The sequence below is a fragment of the Calonectris borealis genome, chromosome 1 (assembly GCF_964195595.1).
Source record: "Calonectris borealis chromosome 1, bCalBor7.hap1.2, whole genome shotgun sequence".
NCBI lineage: Eukaryota > Metazoa > Chordata > Aves > Procellariiformes > Procellariidae > Calonectris > Calonectris borealis.
The window spans coordinates 147,411,596-147,431,414 of NC_134312.1; the positions used below are offsets into that span (position 1 = coordinate 147,411,596).

Genomic DNA, 19,819 nt, shown 5'->3' on the forward strand with positions numbered 1-19,819 from the left:
ATTACAAATTTGTGAGGAGACTAAGGAAGACAAGCGTAACACAAGATTTTAGGATGTCAACCCATGCATTTCATCAAAAAATACTGAGTGTTTTTTTAGTTTTAAATGCATTCCCAGCAAGAAAATACAAGATACTACTGACCTCTTCTGCAGAGCCATCCCTCCCCTTTTCCTGGAAGTAGAAGCTGAAGTCAAATTCTAATCACATGACAGACATGCACTTTTAAAAGAAAGATTACTAGCTATCGAAATATACTATCAAATGAAGACATAGATTACATTTTATGCCTTTTTCAAGAGTCAATGCCTTTCTCTAGCACAAAAACTTAACCTTCACAAGAGGTCAGACTAGATGAAGGGTGTTAAACTCTCTTAACTGCTAATATAAAGCAGGAAGAAAGGGACACTCCACTGGATGTCCAGTCTCAGCTGATAAAAGGCTTCATGTAGTCTCCATCTTTATATTGAGCAATGCAAAATTTTAGACAACTGATAATCAGTTTCTATCTATCCTCATCTTTTCAGCGTGCTAGCGACCCAATAACCTATAACAGATTTGTTCTCACCCAGATTTCCAGACACCATCCTGCTATAGCCATTAGAGAGGTATGGCTGATACAGAATCAAAAGCCAGAGATAAGCAATATCTAACAAATATTAGACCTCTGTGATCTATGTACCAGAAAGACTTCAAAACTTCCCCCACCAAAAAAGCCTTAAAAATTCCTGCCATAAGTTGACAGAAAAATTCATGATAATGAGGGACATCCTTCATGATAATGAGGGACAACACAATACAATTTTACAGTAGCACAGTTTATCATTGGAACTTATGAATTACAAACCAATTTCTATATTCACTATTTTTTCCCTGGCTCCTTTTAAAGTAATAGTAGCAATATTGCAAAAATAGTTTTGGATATCTTGTTCTAAGTCACAGAGATTCGCTTGTATCATTTCCTCCGTTACTAAAAATCTTTAAGAAATTATTCCTTTCCATTTCACTGCAGCCCATTAGTACCTACATGCAAAGAAAGAACGTGGCACATGAAAGCTTTCATCAGAACAAACAAACCTCAGCTTGATATAAAAAAAAATAATTTCAATGCTTATCTACTAAAATACATTATTATATGAAATAGATCACCTGCTACTGACATCATTAAGCAGCCATTAAAATGCTAATCTTGTTGCTTCTTCTCCTTTCAATGTTTAAGGACATTATTAATCAACCTACTGTAAATTCTGAATATAAAGCATAGTCCACTTCAAGAAGCTGCTCTCTATGTTTACAGAATTTTCTTCCTACAGCGAGTCAATCAAGTCATCATGGAGTGTACGACTTACAGAAATAACTGGTTAATAATTTTCTGAAGATACCTGCAGCAAAACCATGCCAGAGACAAACAATTCAGCATGCACATTTGGAAGAAAAAAAAGGAGAAAGGATCTTAAGGTTACTATTCTGCCAACTAGAGTTTATGATGGAAATTAAACTGTCATGCTCTTCAGCTTTAAACAATGAGATACATATTTAGAATAAATACACATATTCTAAATGACCACATATCAAGTGCTAAGGCAGCATGAGTACTTGTGAAATTTGTCATGTCAACAAAGCTGCCTAGAGATCTGTATTTCTAAGTTTTCCAACCACAGGCTTAAACAACAGATACTCCTAACCACTACATTCTGTGGCTGCATTTTTAGAAGACGATTTCACTTAGTGCTCTTCTTATGAGCAGAAGGTGTTAGTCTAATTTGCTCCAGGCTTCCACTGAAATAATAGTATTATTTTAAAAGTTTGCCTTGAAAAAAAAGCGTATCATCCAACCTGCTACTCCCCAGAAAATTAAAATTGAAGAGAGAATACACAACCAATTTCTTATGCCAACCAGTGAATAATGAAGCTCTTTGTAATACAAATGCACACATTCTGGAAGCAGAAAAGCTTTCAGAAGCTATTTTTTTTAAAGATGCTTTGTCTTTCCTTTTAGGAGGCATAACTTAAATGCATGCATACTTGCTAAATGCCAACCCCTTTCTCTCACTTTTCAAAATAGGTACACATGAGCCTTCATTAAACAGATTCTGCTTAAACAATATGCTTATCATTTCATACTAACTTAAAAGAACAGAGTTAATGACCTAAAGAATTTTCAAACCGAAGTAAATGACTATGGCCTATTTTTTATCATAATAAGCATGTGAGTAGTTCTGCAATATGTGTTCACAGCTATGTAAATACAAACACGTTTGCAGGATTGGACCATGGAGAGAACATGTTAATTGACAAAACTAGATGTAGCAACACAGACAGGTCCTAACACTGACGGAGCCACAGTCTGCGATGTGAACCTCGACAGCATTCAGCACCCTTTGACTCTGCCACCATGTAAAACAAATGGGAGAAATTAGAGCAGCAGTGAAAGGTTTTTGCAAACTGCGTCCTGTACTTATTCAATACAAATTATTAGCACTGCATGTATTTGTGATTCTAAAACCAGTAAGAGCCTTTTGGCACCATTTCAACCTTTTGTCCTCAGCAGTCCAATTTCACAGATTCAAATACATTACATGTTCAATCTTGCTAAATCTACCATAGATTAGAAATGTGTATTTTTTTAATAAAAGCCAGTGGTGTAGTACAAGGCATGAGACTTAAAAATATCAATATATTCAAACAAAAACATTTTGTGTATTAGGAAAAAAGCTGGAATCATATACACAAATTTATAGTACTTAGGGCTTTCCATTAATGAAACAAATTATTTTTCACACAAGAAACATTAAGAGCTGTCAAGCAGGACAGTGCTCAAAGTCCCAAGGCAATTATATAATTAGTCATTTTTAGACAAAATATTATGTTACACGATATCAGAAATGAACAATGATAGTCTCTTGAGCAAGTCAGTATTTAGATACATATTATATGTATTTTTATACTGTCCTATATAGCCTAGTGAACCATTAAGAAGTTTTGACACTAAGAGATTCTATTGGATCAAATAATACAAGTATTCTGTTAAATTAATTATTAAATCCTTAAATGACCAATAGCAAACACTGCATTTAACACTTGATCTCCAGTGGATCAAGCCAGTTACTAAAAATAACTTTAACTAGTTATCTGTCTATGATTTGTTATCTGTTTGCTCCTTTCCAAAAAGAGTTTCTGCTGCACCATTAGGTGAGGCTCAGTGATTATGGCTGAGAAAGGGACAGATCACCTGAAGCATCACGCCTATAGTCCCCTTTGGCAGGGCAGACCATGGAAGAGTCCTTGACTACCAAAAACATACCATTCCTACTCTTCTCTCTAACTGACATTTAATTACTTGCCAAGTAGCTTTAAATTTATTTTTACTCCTTTTTTCTGATTTTCTTTTTCCCCATGGAGAAGACTTGTGAGTAATACTTTGAAATTAGAGTGCTAAGTTAAGAATATTCTTATAGGCATCACAGCAATTTATCATTTTAGCATACATAAAGAGACAATATGGTAACTAGGCTGTGGAAATCAAAGGATGTTTACAGCACTTCAACAAATGAACCAGCTATCACATGATCAACAGAACATGAAAATGTGAAATCAGTGTTGATTTATGATTGCAAAATCCTATACATACAAGGAATATAAACATACTTTGACTGATCACAGAGCAGTTGCTTAAGACAGACAGAATTAAATAATCAACATGCACTCATTCACTGAAGTTATCAATTTTACAAACAATAAGTGTTGCATGCATCTGTTCAGACTAAATGTAAATCAGCCACTAAATGTAAATTGCCTATAAGGTTCAGCCAAGAAGTTACTATGACTCTCTCCCCTCTCACTATTTGCTAATCTTGTTCCTAATCAGCTTGTCTGAAGTTATTTCAGTTTCCATATGTAAGAGTTACACTACCATTTATTTCTTAAAGGCTTCAAAAGGCAGAGGCACTGAAGGAAGGAAAAATATTCTTCAGAAACAAGTTCTTAAATAGAACCAGTAAGTATTGACCACAGTCACAGTTTAAGCTCTATTTAATGCTTGTTATCCCCATGAACCCCGCCTCCTTACCAGGGTGGGGCAAGAGAGACTAACTGATAGATGTTATCTATGTCTCGAACAACAGTCACACTGCAAACAGATCTGCCACAGTCATTCTCGATCAAAGGAAAGCAAAACAGTATTTTCCTCTATTAATTTCTTTGCTTTTTCACTGCAGCTGTTTTATAACTTATGAAACTACATAAAATTTGACTAAGCACAAAATTCTAAAAAATTTCTAAAGGAAGAGCAAATTTTAAGAAGTACATAGCAGAAACTAGTTACAATTTAAATGAATATGAATGGCAATTTGAACATTTTACACCCATAAATGTGAACCAAAGAATTCAGAGAGAAGTAACAAAGTAAAAAGAAAAATGCTCACAAAGAACAAAGTAAATTTGTGGAACATGACTTCCTATAAACGCAATAAAGTCCAGATCATCATCCCTGGTTTGTACATATGTTTGGATCAGTATCTATACACTTTTTTGGAAAATAATGCAGAAAGGTCATTCAGGGTCATCTCAGAGGAACTTAAATATTGTTGTAAATACTTCCAGAACGCAGTAATGGCAGCCATGGTCTCCTTAACTGTTGGCTTGAGGAACACCTTCCTCACCCATCCAAAGATATATAATTAGCTACACCCTGGCATACAGCTTTCAAGTCATTGACTAGAATAATGCTTTAGTTCTCTTGTACTTGTGTCAATACAAGGAGAAGACAGATTACTGAAAGATAAATCAGACATCCTGTAATTTAGAGTAAGCAAATTTTAATCTAGTTGTCCAACAAGACTAGACTGTCCTAATAAACATGTACATCAATCATCACATTAAAAGGAATTTGTAGCAAGAGGAAAAAGATGCCATCCTTGTATATGTGGGACTGCAAAAACATTGCCACTCCTACCTATTAGTGCAGGTTTATTGGGTAACCAACCTATTGGGGAGGAAGCAGCTTGCACATACATTTCACAACCTTGGTCAACTCGTCATCTCTGGAAACAGCTCTGTCCTGAGGTACCCTCTGGGATACCAGTCGAGTTAACTCCCAGTTCCATATCTTGTATTATTTGTAATAGTAAAACATGATCAGAATTAGTAAAACCACAAAAGACAACTTCACTTCAAAACATGTTAACTTCCGCAGCTTATTCTGGATTTTACGTATTTTATTGCAAGTGCGTGACAACTACCCATTTTGACCAGAACTTGCAGTTTCATGCTTGCTTTCTTTTTAACACTTAAATGCACATCCACGTCAATCTATGGGAATACCCAGGAGTAGATACCTTCCACGAAAATACTGCACGAAAGGATGCAGCAGATACAATCTTCTTACTTTAGTCTCCATTTTGCTTAAAGTGCTGATGAACCCTGGTTTCCCATGGCTGGGTCTCTTCACGAGGACGTCAGTATCCCTTCCTTCCTCTGAATCTTGCTCTGGTATCCAACTGAAAATTGAAGTGAATATATTAAAACCATACATTTTGCAGAAGAAATACTTCAGAGTGCTTGTGCTATCTTGGCACTTTGTAACATCAGGAAAAAAGCACAGAATAAAGCAGAAGTCACTGTAAAGAAAATTAGTGATGTAGCCAATAAGTCATAGGGTTCTTCCATGGAAACAGACATTGTATTATCTTACATCTCACACAAAATTAAAATTATGTGATAAGCACCCTGTGCATTCTGAAATAAACAGCGCAAGAACACAAATGACAGAACAGCATAGTGGGACAGCAAGGAACACATGAAAACAAGGTACTGTAAATCTACTTAGATCTGTTTTTCCAAACTTAACTGACAAGCTGAAGGAGGAAAATTCAGATGGGGTTGAAGTGGGAGTCACTGCAAATGTCAGTGAGGACAGGGATAACATAAATACAAGAAGTGTCTGGAAAAAAAAAAGTAAAAATTGAAATAATATTCAACTTGTAAAATCTGCAAGTTTCTTCTTGGCAGTTACAAAAAAGCATTTAATGGAAGGCAAGAAATGGTCGTAAAGCTAAAATAACAGCTATGGCGCAGCGCTTACTGAAACTAAATTGCAAGTTCCTTCCCAGTGCAGCAGAAAAACATACTTTGATCTTGGGAGAATTTAGATAGTCGGTGCTGAAGATGGCAGTTACAGATTGCAATTCAGCCATATTCAGATATTAGATTGAGGACGTATCTTTTATCTCCCTTAACTAGCCCTCTTTCAGGATTCAGAACTGCAGCAAAATTTGTAAAGAGCTAAACTGCAAGATAGCACAGCTTGTCCAATAACCAAGCACTTCCACTTTAAAGCTTGTTCCTACTTCAATATCTAAAGTGTACTAAAGTTTACTCCTCTGATAAGAGATTATATTTCCTTACAAAGAAAATAGCACCTAGGAAAAATCCCTAATGATTTTAGCATATTGTAAATTATATCTGCATTTAGTGTCTAACTTGTTTTTACATACTCTTTAAGCCTCACTATTATACCAAGAAATTTGGCAGAGCACAATTATTGAAATTTACAGAGTTAACAGGACAAGAAAAACGCCATTCTTCAGCCTTAGAATCTGGGGCAGTTAAATAGAATCACATAAGAGCCAGGCCTCTTCCCGCATGAAGCTTAGTTTCATCAGGCTCCCTTAACAATCTACAGACAGAAATACAGGCCCATCATCTGGAGATACATATATTGCTACTGCAGCATCAAATAGGTATTTCAAGCATTAAATACACAACATTTTTTCCTGTCCACAGAAATAATTATTTGTCACTTTATGGATTAATACAGTTTGTATAGGAGAGGTACAAAAAGCTGCTATGACTTAAGCAAAAATACAGAATGGAAGAAAAATTTTAAGTACAGTTTCAGCTGTATATTCTTCATTATGTATCACATCAGCTAAAAATAAAAATGAGCCCTGCACTACTCATGCTTAGAAAGTTTTAATAACATCTTTGCCACACCTTAACTATTTTTTAGGTGTTATGAAAACACAAGTAAGATGTTTCTGGAACTCCTATCAAAATTGGGGAAACCTTATCTAATTACATTTTTACAACTGCCTTCTCACTACCATATTTGATAGCTCACTATAAAAAAATCCAAAACTGTTCTTTATCATGAATTCAAGTCTCCAAGGAAATTAATGAACGCAAGAGCCTGCTTCAACAGTGGAAAGCTCTTTGAGTGGGACATTCTTTTCACTTAAATGCTCTTTGTTCCTAGACAAAAATTAGCTTGTCAATATCTTATTTTACAACTACCTGATCTACTAATATCGTTTAAAACAAAGCTTTACTAAAAAAAAAAAAGTAAAAATACCTACCTCATTTACATGTCACATGGTAAGCCTAATTCAATTTAAATACGCTTTTTCCCTTGCTCACACTCTACAGCTTTTTCTTCATGAGAATAGTGTACAATATCCATATTTCAAATGGAATTCAAAGGCAAGACCTGTTCTGCTTAATGAGACCAGTTTTACTGAATTAAAGTGATCGATTGGTTTTCTTCAGAAAGCAGGGAAAAGGACAGAAAGCAACCAGGCCGCTAGCAGAAGAAAATATGCTACAAAAACTTACCATTGATCTTTTGCATGCAAAAAATGTCATTTGCAAATTCCTACAGTGTCCTTCCCTCAAACATTGTTTAGGGCTTTTGTTTTCCTGTTAGATGAAAAATAAAGGATTAAAGACTTAATGGATTTGTGGAGCTTGTCAAAGAGACATCAAAATACTTCAGGCAAGGTTTACTTGGGATTTTGCTATGGTACGGCGACTCGCACTTTCTTCTGAAGCTATTAATTTCTTAACCTGTTTGAAACACTAATTAATAGGCTTGAAAGGGATGAAATAACAGGTTCTCTCTCCCAGGGGCTCGTTCACGCCAGTGGGAGGCCGCCGCTTAACGGGTTTAACGGGTGGCGGGGGGGCGCCGAGTACAGCAGTAGCAGCAGCAGCAACGCGGGGCCGAGGGCTACGGAGCTCTCTCCCCCACGGGCGGGCGGCGCCGCTCACCTGCAGGACGCAGGGGCTCTCCAGCAGGCACTGCCGCAGGTCCTCCCTCACCCCCCCGCAGGCCCGCCCGTCCTCCTCCTTATCCTCGTAGTACTTGGGCATGGCGGCGAGGCTGGCTCTACGCCTCGCTGCAGCCTACGCGGACACCCCTACCGACGGCTGCCGCCATCTTGGCGCCCCGAGCACTGCCGCCGCTTCCGGCGGGGAGAGGAAGGGGCGGGGCGGCTCCGGGAAGGAAACCGGAGCGCCTGCGCCGCGGACGTTGCCGGAAGGCGGCGGGCAGGCGGGCGGGGGTCGCGCCGCGGGCCGGGGCAGCGGGTGAGGCCTTGCCCCCTCACCGCGCGCTGGGGCGCGAGCCCGGCCGTTCGTGGGGAGGAGGGAGGGAGGGAGGGAGGGAGGGAGGGAGGAGGTTTGGCGCTTCCCGCGCCGGCGCTGAGGTGAGGATCCCGCTGAGAAGGCGGCGGCTGTTTGTGGGGCGGTGGGCGGCTGTGGGGATCACTTCGGGCGGTGCCGGGCTGGCGTGGGCCGAACAGCGAGCGGGGAGGCCGGTGAGCCCTCCCCTGCCCCTGGCTGCGCGCTCCGGCCTTTCGCCTCCCGCGGAGCCCGTTGGCCGTTAACGGCTTGAATCGCCTTTTGCGATTGCAAGAAGGCGTCGTGCCGGGAGAGAGCCTGCTTCGGCGCAGCCCCGCGGGGCTGGGGAGGCGGGGGCCGCAGGCGCGGGGCTACCTGACAGGCAGTACTGGAAGCAGAGTTGCCTGCTCCTAGTTTCCCACTTGCTGCCTCCCTAGCAGTCAGCAAAGTGACTGCCGGGCTATATCAGACTCGCCTGTAAATGTTATAGTTTATACTTGTGCATAGTTTTTGTAGCTTCAGTATTACAGATATGGCGTGCATCGCGTGATTTTATTTTTATTCCTTGTTACGTGCAAAAGCAAATGCATCTTTTGCAATTCCTTCTTTAGCAAAATGCTGCCAACCACTTCAGTTAATTCTCGGAGCCAGGGCAATGGTGCGCTGAGCCCCAGAGATGCTGCGAGGCATACAGCGGGAGCAAAACGCTACAAGTACCTGCGGAGGCTCTTTCACTTCCGACAGATGGACTTTGAGTTTGCTCTTTGGCAGATGCTTTACCTATTTACTTCACCACAGAGGGTTTATAGGAACTTTCACTACAGAAAACAGACAAAGGACCAGTGGGCCAGAGATGATCCCGCTTTCTTAGTACTTCTCAGTATCTGGCTCTGCGGTGAGTACAGGGGAAGAGACAGCATAAAAGAGAGGGAAGGAATGTTTAGGGATGAACATTTGCGGCCCTTCTAATAACATACACACACACACCCCCACACACCAAAAAAGGACCAATCCATATGGATTATCTTTTGATCAAAGTAGAATAGAAGAAAATGCCTAACCTTTTGGAAGTTAAAGTGGGACTTAGAAAACAGAGGCGGCATAACTAATACTATGTAGTCTTGAATTAATCTCTCTATTGCAACTTATTTTCTATTGTGTTTCAAACTACGTAGCTGCCTGTAACTTTACAGACAGTAATAAAACCCCATGCCACACAGTAATGCTTTAGTTAAAAAATACTGAACATTTGGTTTATCTGAACATTACATGTAAAACACTGTTTGTGAAATTCTGTATTTTGCGGAATTAAGCTAAAACAAAGCATCTCATGTGATTTTTAGACTCAGTTGCAAATGCAGTAAGTATTATCCTAGCAGTCTTCTGTTACATAGTGCATTGCTGTTAGTAATATTAAAACTGTTAACTCTGAAATAAATGTATCACCACATGCACAGTTTTGGTTAACAAGGAGCTTTATAAACCAAAGAATATTCTGTTCTAGCATTGTGTGAATTTTTAAAAAATAGTTGAGGGGAGAGCAATACAATTTGCTGTTAGATCATTAAGCCTGAGTACAGATGAGTGTTTTCCAATCTGTGAAAGGGATTATATTATGAATAAATTGCATTATACCTAGTATTTGATGGAAGAAATGAGCAGTTGGACTGAAAAAACTCAGGGAGAAAAATAATAAGGAAACTGGAGATTTCATAACAGCATACTCAACAAAAAATCAGTTTAAGATCTCATGCTTTCTTTTCCATAGCTAACTTTAATAAACTTTTTCTTCTTTCAGTGTCTACTGTAGGATTTGGATTTGTGCTGGACATGGGTTTTTTTGAAACAATAAAGTTGCTACTTTGGGTTGTCTTCATAGACTGTGTAGGTGTTGGCCTCCTGATCGCAACTCTAATGTGGTAAGTAGTGATGTCTGAAACTGAGCTCAGTATTGCTGTTGTGACACCGATAGTCCTCTGCTGTTTGCAAGACACTTGGTACATACAAAGTATGTATTGACCATAGGTTTTGTGCTGTTGTGGTAACTGTTTCAAAATGCTTTAAAAAAAGAACACATCCTTTTCTTTACTATTTCCTGCAGAAGATGAATGTTCAGAAAGTCTGTATTATGATGAACATTCCAGTTTGTTTTCTTTCTTCTTGGGCTGATTGGTCTTCAGCAATAATTCCAAATCAAAAACTTGGTGATCAAAAACAATTCTTATTTTGGTTGAACAGCTTACCTAAAGTAAGCCTGAGGATGATTATGTTTAAGTAGGGCAATATACAATTGGCCCATGATTTTTGCTGAAGATTTTAGCTATTTCCACTACAAGCAATGTTTGTTCTGTTTCACGCATGTTGGCTTTGTTACTTTGGTGGTAGTCGCTGCCAGTTTTATCCTGTAATGGCCAGAGACTTACAGAAAGGGAGAGGCAGTAGTGAGTCAGTTTCTAACCCAGGCCTCAGCACATTACAGATGTGTCCTGTACCAGCAAGGGAACCATGCACCAGCAGGAACTCTCTGTTTCTGCACTGTGGCAACAGGAGGGCACCAAAGAAAGAATTTTTATTGTACCAAGAACTTTTTCATGGTAGTGGTGGAAAATGAAAACTTACAAGGAAGCACAGGCACTTGAAAGAGTTCTTAGTAGAGGAGCTGACATCTTAAATTGATGCCGATTGGAAAAGGGGTAGATTCCTTTCAAACAGTGACCTCGGGAACTCCCGCTTGTAACTGCAAAATTCTGGATGAGGTACATCGAAGAACTGTAGCTGATAGATGAAAGATCCATCTGACCTACTCTCCTGCTGTCTGGGACAGCAACCCATAAAATGCTTGGGAAAGAGCATATTGTAGTGCTTCCCCCCCAGTCCTCCAGCAGTTTGTGACTTGGGATGCAGTCTCCTGAACCAGAAAGACTTTCAGAATCTGCTGGTTTTCCTCTGTCCTTTAGTCAGCTTCCTACAGGCCTAAACACCAGTCACCTGGCTCCAGTTTGGTTCAAGTCCCTTCTTCCAGTGCAGGCTCACCTTTCTTTCAAAAGCTTCCCCTGTTCCTAATGAGTCTAAACCCCTTCTTGCCTCGCTTCACTTTGCACCCAGGCTCTGCCTTTCTGACCCTGCCCTTAGCACGAAGAGTATGTCAGAGAAAGCTACCGTGAAAGCTCTGGTCTCTTAACTTCTTATTTCTGAGCATGTATTGACTTCTTGTTCCTCTTCTAAATGGGATACGTTTTCTGGTGTCAGCAGAACTTCAGCTAAAGAAAACAAAGTCTGTAGCCTGTAACACCAGGCAGTGCATGTTCTGTTAGTGCTTCTTTTCAGTAAGAAGAATGGGCTCATCTTCAGAGTGCTAGCCTGCCCTCCTCCCGTCCTTGAAGTGTGCCATTTCTGTAGAGATGAAATAAACCACCTCTGTGTGAGGCAATGCACATGTGAAGCAATAGCCTATGACACTTTTCTGAAGTCATCTCTGTGTGTGTACAAGGGTGGCACGCTGCCTGAAAACTGGTAACTGCCTTCATAAATTGTAGCACCAATCTATTTTAAAAAAAAAGTTCCGGTGCTGTATTACCTGCGGTGTATTTCAGCTGCCCGTTGAATGCAAGGAATATAATTATAGTTTTAACAAAAACGATAGTCTGGTCTGCATAATTCTTGCATTTTTTTTTTCCCAGATAGCAGAAGTTTTGTCGGGGTACAGAGTTAGGATCACATATGGCTCACTACCTCAAACCAACGTTTTGTCAGTCAGCTTTAGAGATTCACATTAACAACATTCTCAAATATCTGTTCATGTAGGTTCATTTCTAATAAGTACTTGGTGAAGCAGCAGCACAGAGACTATGATGTGGAATGGGGATATGCCTTTGATGTTCATCTGAATGCTTTCTACCCACTTCTAGTCATTTTGCATTTTATACAGCTGTTTTTCATCAACTGTAAGTAGAATATTTTATGTGCTCTGCTTCAAAATCATGCTCTATCAAAACAGCTGAGAGCAGTTGTCTCTTTCAGATGTCATCATATCTGATTCTGTCATTGGGCATTTTGTGGGGAATACATTATGGCTGATTGCAATCGGCTATTACATCTATGTGACATTCCTAGGATACAGTGGTAAGTCATGGCAACTTCTTTTCTATTTGTTTGACTAAAAACGAGAGCATGATTTTAGTCTATTAATTTGGTCTTAGTCTGTTAATTTTAAAACAGAGGCTTAGCTGGGTGTCAAAGTAATTCTTTGTTGGTGGTAAAAGAAGTTTGATAGAACTTTACCAATCCATGTTTCCAGCTGGGTGGACATCTTAACCAAAGAATTTATATTCTTCACCATACCAACTTCCCTTCTTGTATTAGACCTGTAGGATCACAACTTCTTTTTCTTATTCTTCTGTAAATCCACTTCAAAATGTTTTGCGTTGGATAAAAATTCTGTAGTGAGTTTAAGGCTATAGTTTTAGGTAAAACAGTTTCACAGTTTTAGGAAAAAGGTAAAACAGTTTTTCCTTGCTATCATTCTCCATGAAGCACCTTTTTTGAAAGAGCACTACTTTATACTTATATCGTTGCCTCTGTTTCAGCATTGCCCTTTTTGAAGAACACAGCTATTCTTTTGTATCCGTTTGCACTTCTCATCCTGCTCTATTTGATCTCATTAGCGTGTGGATGGAACTTCACCAAGATGCTTTGTTCCTTTTATAAATACAGAGTGAAATAAAACCAGGACTTCATGTATGTAATGTTTATTTTGTTATCTTAGCTGTCTTGACAGTAAAGAAAATAAGAACATTTTGTAAATGGTTGTAAATTTCTCTTTATTGTAGATAATTGTAAAAAAAGTTTGAAGTGTCCTTTTTTTAATTAAAATATTTACAACAGTAAACATATTAGCAATTCTGTTCAAATACTTTTGCAGTACATTCCTAAAAACAAGTTACTTGTACGTCTCCGTAGCTTAAATTTAACTGCACCAAGTCTATTTAGCATAACTCTTACTGCAGATACTTTGCATGTACTGGCATAAGCTCTACATTATGAGGGTTTTAAGTGACACCAAAAAGCAGTTTTATTTAAGAATAATATTGGAACACCTTGCCTTGGGACTGTGTGAAAGTAGGGATCTTAATGGTGTTGCGATGGTAAAGCAACAACTGTCTCTAGATACAGAACTGTCCCCTCCTTTCATGAAAGAACTTGAGAACAGATTTATTTTAATGACTACTTCAAATATACATGGACGACTCTGGCACACAGACGAAACAGTGATGAAAGGCACAATTAACATGACCCATACCAGGTTTTCAAATATAGCAGCAAGTTTTTTAAACCCCATCTCTAGAAGTCCAGTGGGTATTATTACATCCACTATTATGAGTGGCAGGCCAATGAACACGGAAGGGTGGGCTCGTGGCAATGCCTACAATGTCCACAAGGCAGGAGTATAAACTGACCGTCACAAACAATACCTTCTGGAAAAGGAAGATGACAACTCTCCAAAGCAGAGCGTTCAGTATGAAACATGAGCACAACGCAAGAGTAAACTGGTTACAGTAAGACTCAATATTTCAATACTAGAATTTGATCTCTAAGGAAAAACGATATTTATCTTAAAATACCAAATATGCTGGCAGTGCATCTTACAGTACTGTGAGTTTCAGCCAGTGTTAAGGCTTGAAGAGAATCGTGTTCCCCTCTCAGCAGACACCGAGCAACGTTCCCCTTTTAACAAGGAAAGCACTGAACCGCTGATCCACAGAAGGCGAAGGATTCCAGTCAGGACCTGCTCCCACTCTGGCTAACACCACCAGCTCCCATCCTGCAGGTAGCTGCAGCCTAACTGTACAACTTCTCCCCAATAGGAATCCTAGCACCAGGGATCACCCACTTTGGTTCAACAGTAAAAGTACTTCATATTTAGTGCCCTATGGTACGATACCATTGAAATCGGTGAAGGACTTTGGGCCTGTGTACCTTCCCTTTAGAGATATCGAAGGTTGTCCCCTTGAAAGAAGGCTTCATCGTTCTCAAAATTAAGTTACTTTACTTTCTAGCTGTTTGCAGCAGATATCAGCAAAACCCTTAAGAGACCCCCAAGGTCAGAAAAGTGACACTCTCAAAGACTAATACATCAGCTTTGTGTGGGGTGCGCTTTTTCTGTCAGCAATCAATGCTCGCCTGAAAACACCAGTTGTTTAATCGCCTTTCAGCATTATGCTGGTGATTGTAAAGATGATTTTAAAAGATAGGGGTTTTTTTCCCTTTCTACTACAGTTACTTGCTTTAGCTTTTTCAGAATACATCCTTCCTAGTAAGAACAAATACAGAACCTAGGGTTAATTTATTTCAGGGGAGCAAGAGTTGAAGAGATTTAATTATTTTTTTTCCCCCCAAGACTAAAATAGTATTTTCCCAGTTGGAAGCAATCTACAAATTACTACAATACTTCATCGGGAGCAAATATTTCCAACAAAAAACAGAGATTAATGAAATTATAATATACTTGAAAAAAATGAAGGAAGAACGTTACAGTTGTTCAATTTTGCCAAAGACTAATCGCACTCCAGCCCACTCAACAAATTGTGTGTCACATGGGCAAAGTATAAATTGCTTTGCTCTAAACTGACTCAAGGTTTTTAAAACCTGCTTTTGAAACAAGTGAGGCAAGCAGCGATGCAACAGAAGAGTCTGGTCTTTTATTGGTCCATGGATCACATGTTTATCTGAATTTTTCTAAGTCATCTTTCAGTTAAGAAAAAACAAATGTATCTATATGAATATTTTCTATCAATGCAAATAAATGGTTGAGATGACCTGCAAAAGCGCAAAGCCTTATACCGTGCTTTAGAAACACTCTTTAATTAAAAAAATAAAAAGTGCTAATTTGGGACCACATCCTGTTCACATTATTTACAAAGTTTTCAGTGGGACTGCCCACTGAACGAACAACGCAAGATTATACTGACAGTCTTATGTTTCCTTGGTCCAGAGCAAGCCTGATCAGCTCAGAAAAGCCAGTGCTCACATCAGCTGGTCTGTTTGGCATCCAGTATAAGAAGTTAAGAATAATTTGCCCAGATAATGAAGGTTTCTGGTAATGCCTTTGGTTTCACGGAATTTCTATTTTATGACGCTTTCACAGCATCAGAAGGAGCTAATAGGATCATAGGATAATGCAGTTTATTTTGAAACACTTTTCCATTATTTGATTACTATAAGATTCAGTGGCCTAGAGGGGATTTTTAAGGCCACAACAAAAATAACTTGAAATTAAATACATGTAAGAAAAAACTCCCAAAAATCAGGTAATAGGTTTAAGATGCCGAGAGGAACTCTTGTGGTAATACTGTAACTCACAGACATGTGAAAGACACAAGCCCTGGAGTATACCCAGTCATAAACAGTGCCTGAGCTAATGACTGTTGAGCCACACAGCTGAAGAAGTCTTATTTCACTGTAATTCCAGGAAGGAGGCTTGCACCACTTTAGCCTGTCTTGGGGATTGGAGTTTGAAAGGTAGAAAGCCCAAAATAGCTGTCTGCGGGGATAATTAGATAGAAGATATTTTCACTGCTTTTTCTATATCTCGGCAAATTTGCAGTACTGTCTGATTACACCAGGTCTGAATTTACCTGAATCTACAAATAATCTACATATTATTTACCTGAATAGTATGTATTAATGTGGCACATTTATTTAGAGAGCATATAAGCTCAGGAACATTTAAAGTGTTAAAGCAGCCCAGAGTATTTCCAACTCCTCCTAGTATAATGTAATAAAAATGCAACAATCTTCAGAAAAATACCCCACATATTTTACCAAGCACTAGTTAATTTGTTGTCTTTGATAAATTTCATCTCAACATTTTTGAAAACTAAATACACTGGTAACACCAGAGTCTTGCAATCAATGTGGTAAGGGTTCTATATATTTAGATACATTAGCAATGATCCATCTTAACTACTGTGAAACATCAGGAACAGTGATGTTTTGAGAATAAGCACACAGCTTTCTTAGTAAGTGGCACCAGTAAACTTTTGAACTCATGGAAAACGATGAAAGTCACTGTCAGCAAAACTACTTGTATTAAGAAACTGCAATATCTAACATATTTCTGCAATCTAAATTTTAATAAATAGCTATAGTTTAAGTTACTTGTATCATCCATTCACAGGCACAGCTAAGAAGAAAACCTAAATAGTTTCTTAGACCTTTGCTAGCTAACGTGTGATAAAAGCCATTGCATGGCAATAATTTGATGGCATGGCATTACACATGTAACGAACTGGGCTGTGGCACCACCATAGGCTAGATTCACACAAAATTCTGAGCCTATTCACCCATGTTTCTAAATCCAAGAATAAACTGTTTTATGAGGCCAGCACTGAGCTTATGCCCACAGTCTCAATGGGCAAGACGAGCTTTCCAAGTAACATTTTATTTACACCATCTGATGCAATCAGAAAAAAAAGTAAAAAAGGCCTGCCTGGTAGCTTTCTACTTTTCTTCAACTTACACCAGTCAGTCTAAACAGAAGGTCTTATCTCGGCGTACAAATCTTGTCTTCCCTGTGTCCTCAAACAACACAGCTAAAACAAAACGACTATGGTCTGAGAAGTAGTTAAGTTCTTAAACTTGAATATTGCTGAACTGTCAAACCTACGACACAATTTTCCAACAAGGCAGAAGAAAAGACAGGTTCATTCTATATCCCAGTGGCGATGGCTTTCAGCATGCGGTGCTGAAGAGTCAGGCTTAGGCTCCTGCTCCTTATAAATATGTCATGAAAAAGAGGCCAAATCTATTAGTAGAACTTTCATGCTGGAGATACAAATTCAAGATCCTCACTCTGGATCAGGGATCCCACAACAGGTTTTGCACATCTGTGCCTGACCACAAAGACGTTGAGGATAACAGAGGTTTTTTTCCATAGAGAAAACTGGGCCAGCTTTTAAGATGTCAGTTCCAGGAGGCCGGTTCACAGCACAGCTGAGAATCCCCAAGCCAGGGTAGATGCCTCCCTCCAGTGTCAATCAGGCACTTCGTTCCTATTAAAGAGAGGAATTTCTGCCTCTTCTTCTTGACCATTTCTGACTGGGTAACTTAAATCTTCCCATGCCTGTGTCCTTACACATAAGCACCTAAGCAGAAGGACTCTTAAGAGCAGCAGCAGCATTAGTACTGCAACAACCCCGCTCTGGATTTATCCGCACCACTTTCTGTTCCTGACCGAGTTTCTGATTCATTAAAGATCACTGTTGTTTCCCTTGAAACGAAAAGGCAGGGTACTAACTTGAGGCCAAATTCAGTTCCTATTAAAAGTTAGTGTGAGTTACTACACTGATCAATAAAGGAGTCAAACTGTTCTTGAACAATGGAAGAAAATAAAAATAAACCATAACTACTCACTGTAATATATCTAAAATAAACACTGCAATAACAGAACTTTTTAAAAGGAGACCTCTGTAGATCAACTGTATCTAATTACTATTAATTCTTTCGATAAAAGGTAACCTCTGTCACTCCAAAGCAAAGCTGGAGAATGATTTTTTTTCAGTACCGAAAATGAGTTTGTCCAGGCTAGGAAATGCCTACAAAGATTTTTAGAAAGAACTGTTTGGAATTGAAAAAATTCTTCTAAAATGCAATGGATTCAGTCTAAAATCACTGCAGATTTAGTACATAATATGAAACAAGACATTTTTAGCATGCTTTTTATGTGGCTACAAACTGTACATAGTGGAATTTCATCGCCCCAAAGAATAATGCTCTTCAGAACTCTGTTAATGCCTCTGAACATCATTCAGATTCTGTGTACAAAACTACGTAATTTAGAAACTTAATCTAGTTTTTTTTAAACATGGCAGTATATTTGAAATATGGTATTAATTTATGTTTGCATCTCCAAAGAAAAATGTAGAAAGATAACTTAAACTAGAGAATTCATAAAAAAAACTATATCAATTTAAAATTTTACTGCATAAAAATATGTACTTTTCAAATTATTTTAATAAATTAAATATCCCTAACATTTTTAATATATATCCCTGACAGTCTATAAAAGAGGGTTCTTGTTATAGAAAATAAATGGAACTCCGAAAGTACCCCCTTCATAAAACATATTTAACAATAATTATATTTTTTTTTCTTCTTCAAGGAATGTAACAATATGTACAACTTCTCTATATTACTATACTATCAAAATAGTACAGGTTAAGCGTAGCAGGGTTCTGTAACCATAAGATGGTAAAGTCACATTGAAGTGGAGGACAACTTAGGCCTCAGGCGAACGTTATCAGTGTGGAGCATCAGTTTCTGGATGGATCAGATAAGAAGGGGTAAATACAATCTTCTCATCTACAGTAGATTTCACAAGAGGTAGAGTTCAAGTGAAGAGGAAAGAAATTTGGAATAAGGTGCATGCTCAGTATTTTCAATTCGTGACTTGCTAAGGATGTCAGATTTTAAAGGAAAAGTTTTCAAGGATTCTTTCTTTTTCCTCTAAAGCAGATTTCCATGATCAGTTTGTAATCTTTTTAATGTGAATCTGAAATAGAGAATCAGCAAAAAAGAAGTCATGTTTTAGGGTATTACATTTCTCAGCAATAAGACGTTTTCAGCATTAGCCAAAATTTTGAGCTTCAACAGACTGACAGAATGAAGAAATCTCACATTTGCCAGTTGTATTTTTAAAAGGTTATACCACCCCTTACCTCATTCAGAATTGCCCAAACTGCTGAATTTTGTATCACTGAAAGCCGGAACGATGAAATAGGGTTTAGGCTGGGGTCAACTGTTCCTTCAGCTACACCGTTTTCAAACTTCCCTGCAAAAGCAGCAAAAGTATATCCTCAATTAACTCTGTTAAACAAACTAAAGTACAAAATCTGTGTCCAGAAAAATGTACCTGTAGTATCACAATTCACAGGTGAAAGCTATTGCTGGTGGCTGCAGGATTGACTGATGTCCGGATTACATGTAGGAATAAAAACCTTGGAACTGTCTCAGGGTATGAACACCTCAAACTCTGGGAAGATTTTGGCACAGATTTTCATTTAATATCATGGAACTAAACATCAAGCCCCTGGCTTATCTGTTTTCAAGGAGGATTAAGGACAAGGGAGATAATTCGTGCTTAATGTATTCCTATTAAAAGGATCTTCAATTATATTAGAATGAAAAAGAATGCAATTTAAAAGCCCAGTTAGACTTTACACTACACAGCAACTGCAATTCATTAAGATGGAAAAACTTACTTTTGTTATAACGGGGGTGCCCAACCTATGGCCAGCAAGCTAAACACGATCCATGAGTAAAATTTCTCTTCCTTGACAACAGGTATCCTGGCACCTTCCCCAACAGCCGCTTGGCTATGGAAATGCCAATCTCATCCCATGACGAGACAGCTGATTGTCTGTAGGG

The 19,819-nt window shown here is 38.6% G+C and overlaps 3 protein-coding genes across 12 annotated transcripts in view; 1 reads left to right on the top strand and 2 right to left on the bottom strand.

Annotated features, from left to right (window-relative positions):
* Positions 1–2,678: 2,678 nt before the first annotated feature.
* Positions 2,679–8,263, bottom strand: COA5 (cytochrome c oxidase assembly factor 5). The gene is made up of 3 exons (XM_075135177.1): positions 8,045–8,263; positions 7,610–7,693; positions 2,679–5,496 (listed from the first exon to the last, which is right to left on the bottom strand). The coding sequence occupies exons 1-3, from the start codon at positions 8,144–8,146 to the stop codon at positions 5,455–5,457; spliced, it is 228 nt and encodes a 75-aa protein (XP_074991278.1). The 5' UTR covers positions 8,147–8,263; the 3' UTR covers positions 2,679–5,454.
* Positions 8,145–17,639, top strand: UNC50 (unc-50 inner nuclear membrane RNA binding protein). 4 transcript variants are annotated; one of them, XM_075135141.1, is made up of 7 exons: positions 8,145–8,362; positions 9,007–9,290; positions 10,194–10,314; positions 12,200–12,339; positions 12,416–12,517; positions 12,982–13,132; positions 17,331–17,419. In XM_075135141.1, the coding sequence occupies exons 1-6, from the start codon at positions 8,145–8,147 to the stop codon at positions 13,116–13,118; spliced, it is 1,002 nt and encodes a 333-aa protein (XP_074991242.1). In that variant the 3' UTR covers positions 13,119–13,132; positions 17,331–17,419. The 4 variants fall into 4 exon arrangements, with proteins under 4 accessions (XP_074991242.1, XP_074991257.1, XP_074991249.1 ...); XM_075135164.1 differs by lacking the exon at positions 8,145–8,362 and adding an exon at positions 8,440–8,481; XM_075135156.1 differs by lacking the exon at positions 12,982–13,132 and having other exon boundaries at positions 17,331–17,639.
* Positions 17,640–18,427: 788 nt separating this feature from the next.
* Positions 18,428–19,819, bottom strand: part of MGAT4A (alpha-1,3-mannosyl-glycoprotein 4-beta-N-acetylglucosaminyltransferase A) — an 87,071-nt gene continuing 85,679 nt past the window's right edge. For all 7 annotated transcript variants that reach the window (XM_075135109.1, XM_075135082.1, XM_075135116.1 and 4 more), the window contains 2 exons: positions 19,111–19,223; positions 18,428–18,944 (listed from right to left, as the gene is read on the bottom strand). In XM_075135109.1, the coding sequence (XP_074991210.1) occupies positions 18,918–18,944; positions 19,111–19,223 (140 nt within the window). In that variant the 3' untranslated portion in view covers positions 18,428–18,917. The remainder of the gene's footprint in view (positions 18,945–19,110; positions 19,224–19,819) is intronic.

Bases quoted from the DNA above. Each gene is read 5' to 3' on its own strand.
- UNC50 (XM_075135141.1), top strand. From the start codon at position 8,145: ATGGCGGCGAGGCTGGCTCTACGCCTCGCTGCAGCCTACGCGGACACC. The intron at 8,363-9,006 runs GTGAGGCCTTGC...TTCCTTCTTTAG, and splicing joins GCCGCGGGCCGGGGCAGCGG to CAAAATGCTGCCAACCACTT. The intron at 12,340-12,415 runs GTAAGTAGAATA...TGTCTCTTTCAG, and splicing joins ACAGCTGTTTTTCATCAACT to ATGTCATCATATCTGATTCT.
- COA5 (XM_075135177.1), bottom strand. From the start codon at position 8,146: ATGCCCAAGTACTACGAGGATAAGGAGGAGGACGGGCGGGCCTGCGGG. The intron at 7,694-8,044 runs GTGAGCGGCGCC...TTCATCTAACAG, and splicing joins AGAGCCCCTGCGTCCTGCAG to GAAAACAAAAGCCCTAAACA. The intron at 5,497-7,609 runs GTAAGTTTTTGT...TTCAATTTTCAG, and splicing joins TTGCATGCAAAAGATCAATG to TTGGATACCAGAGCAAGATT.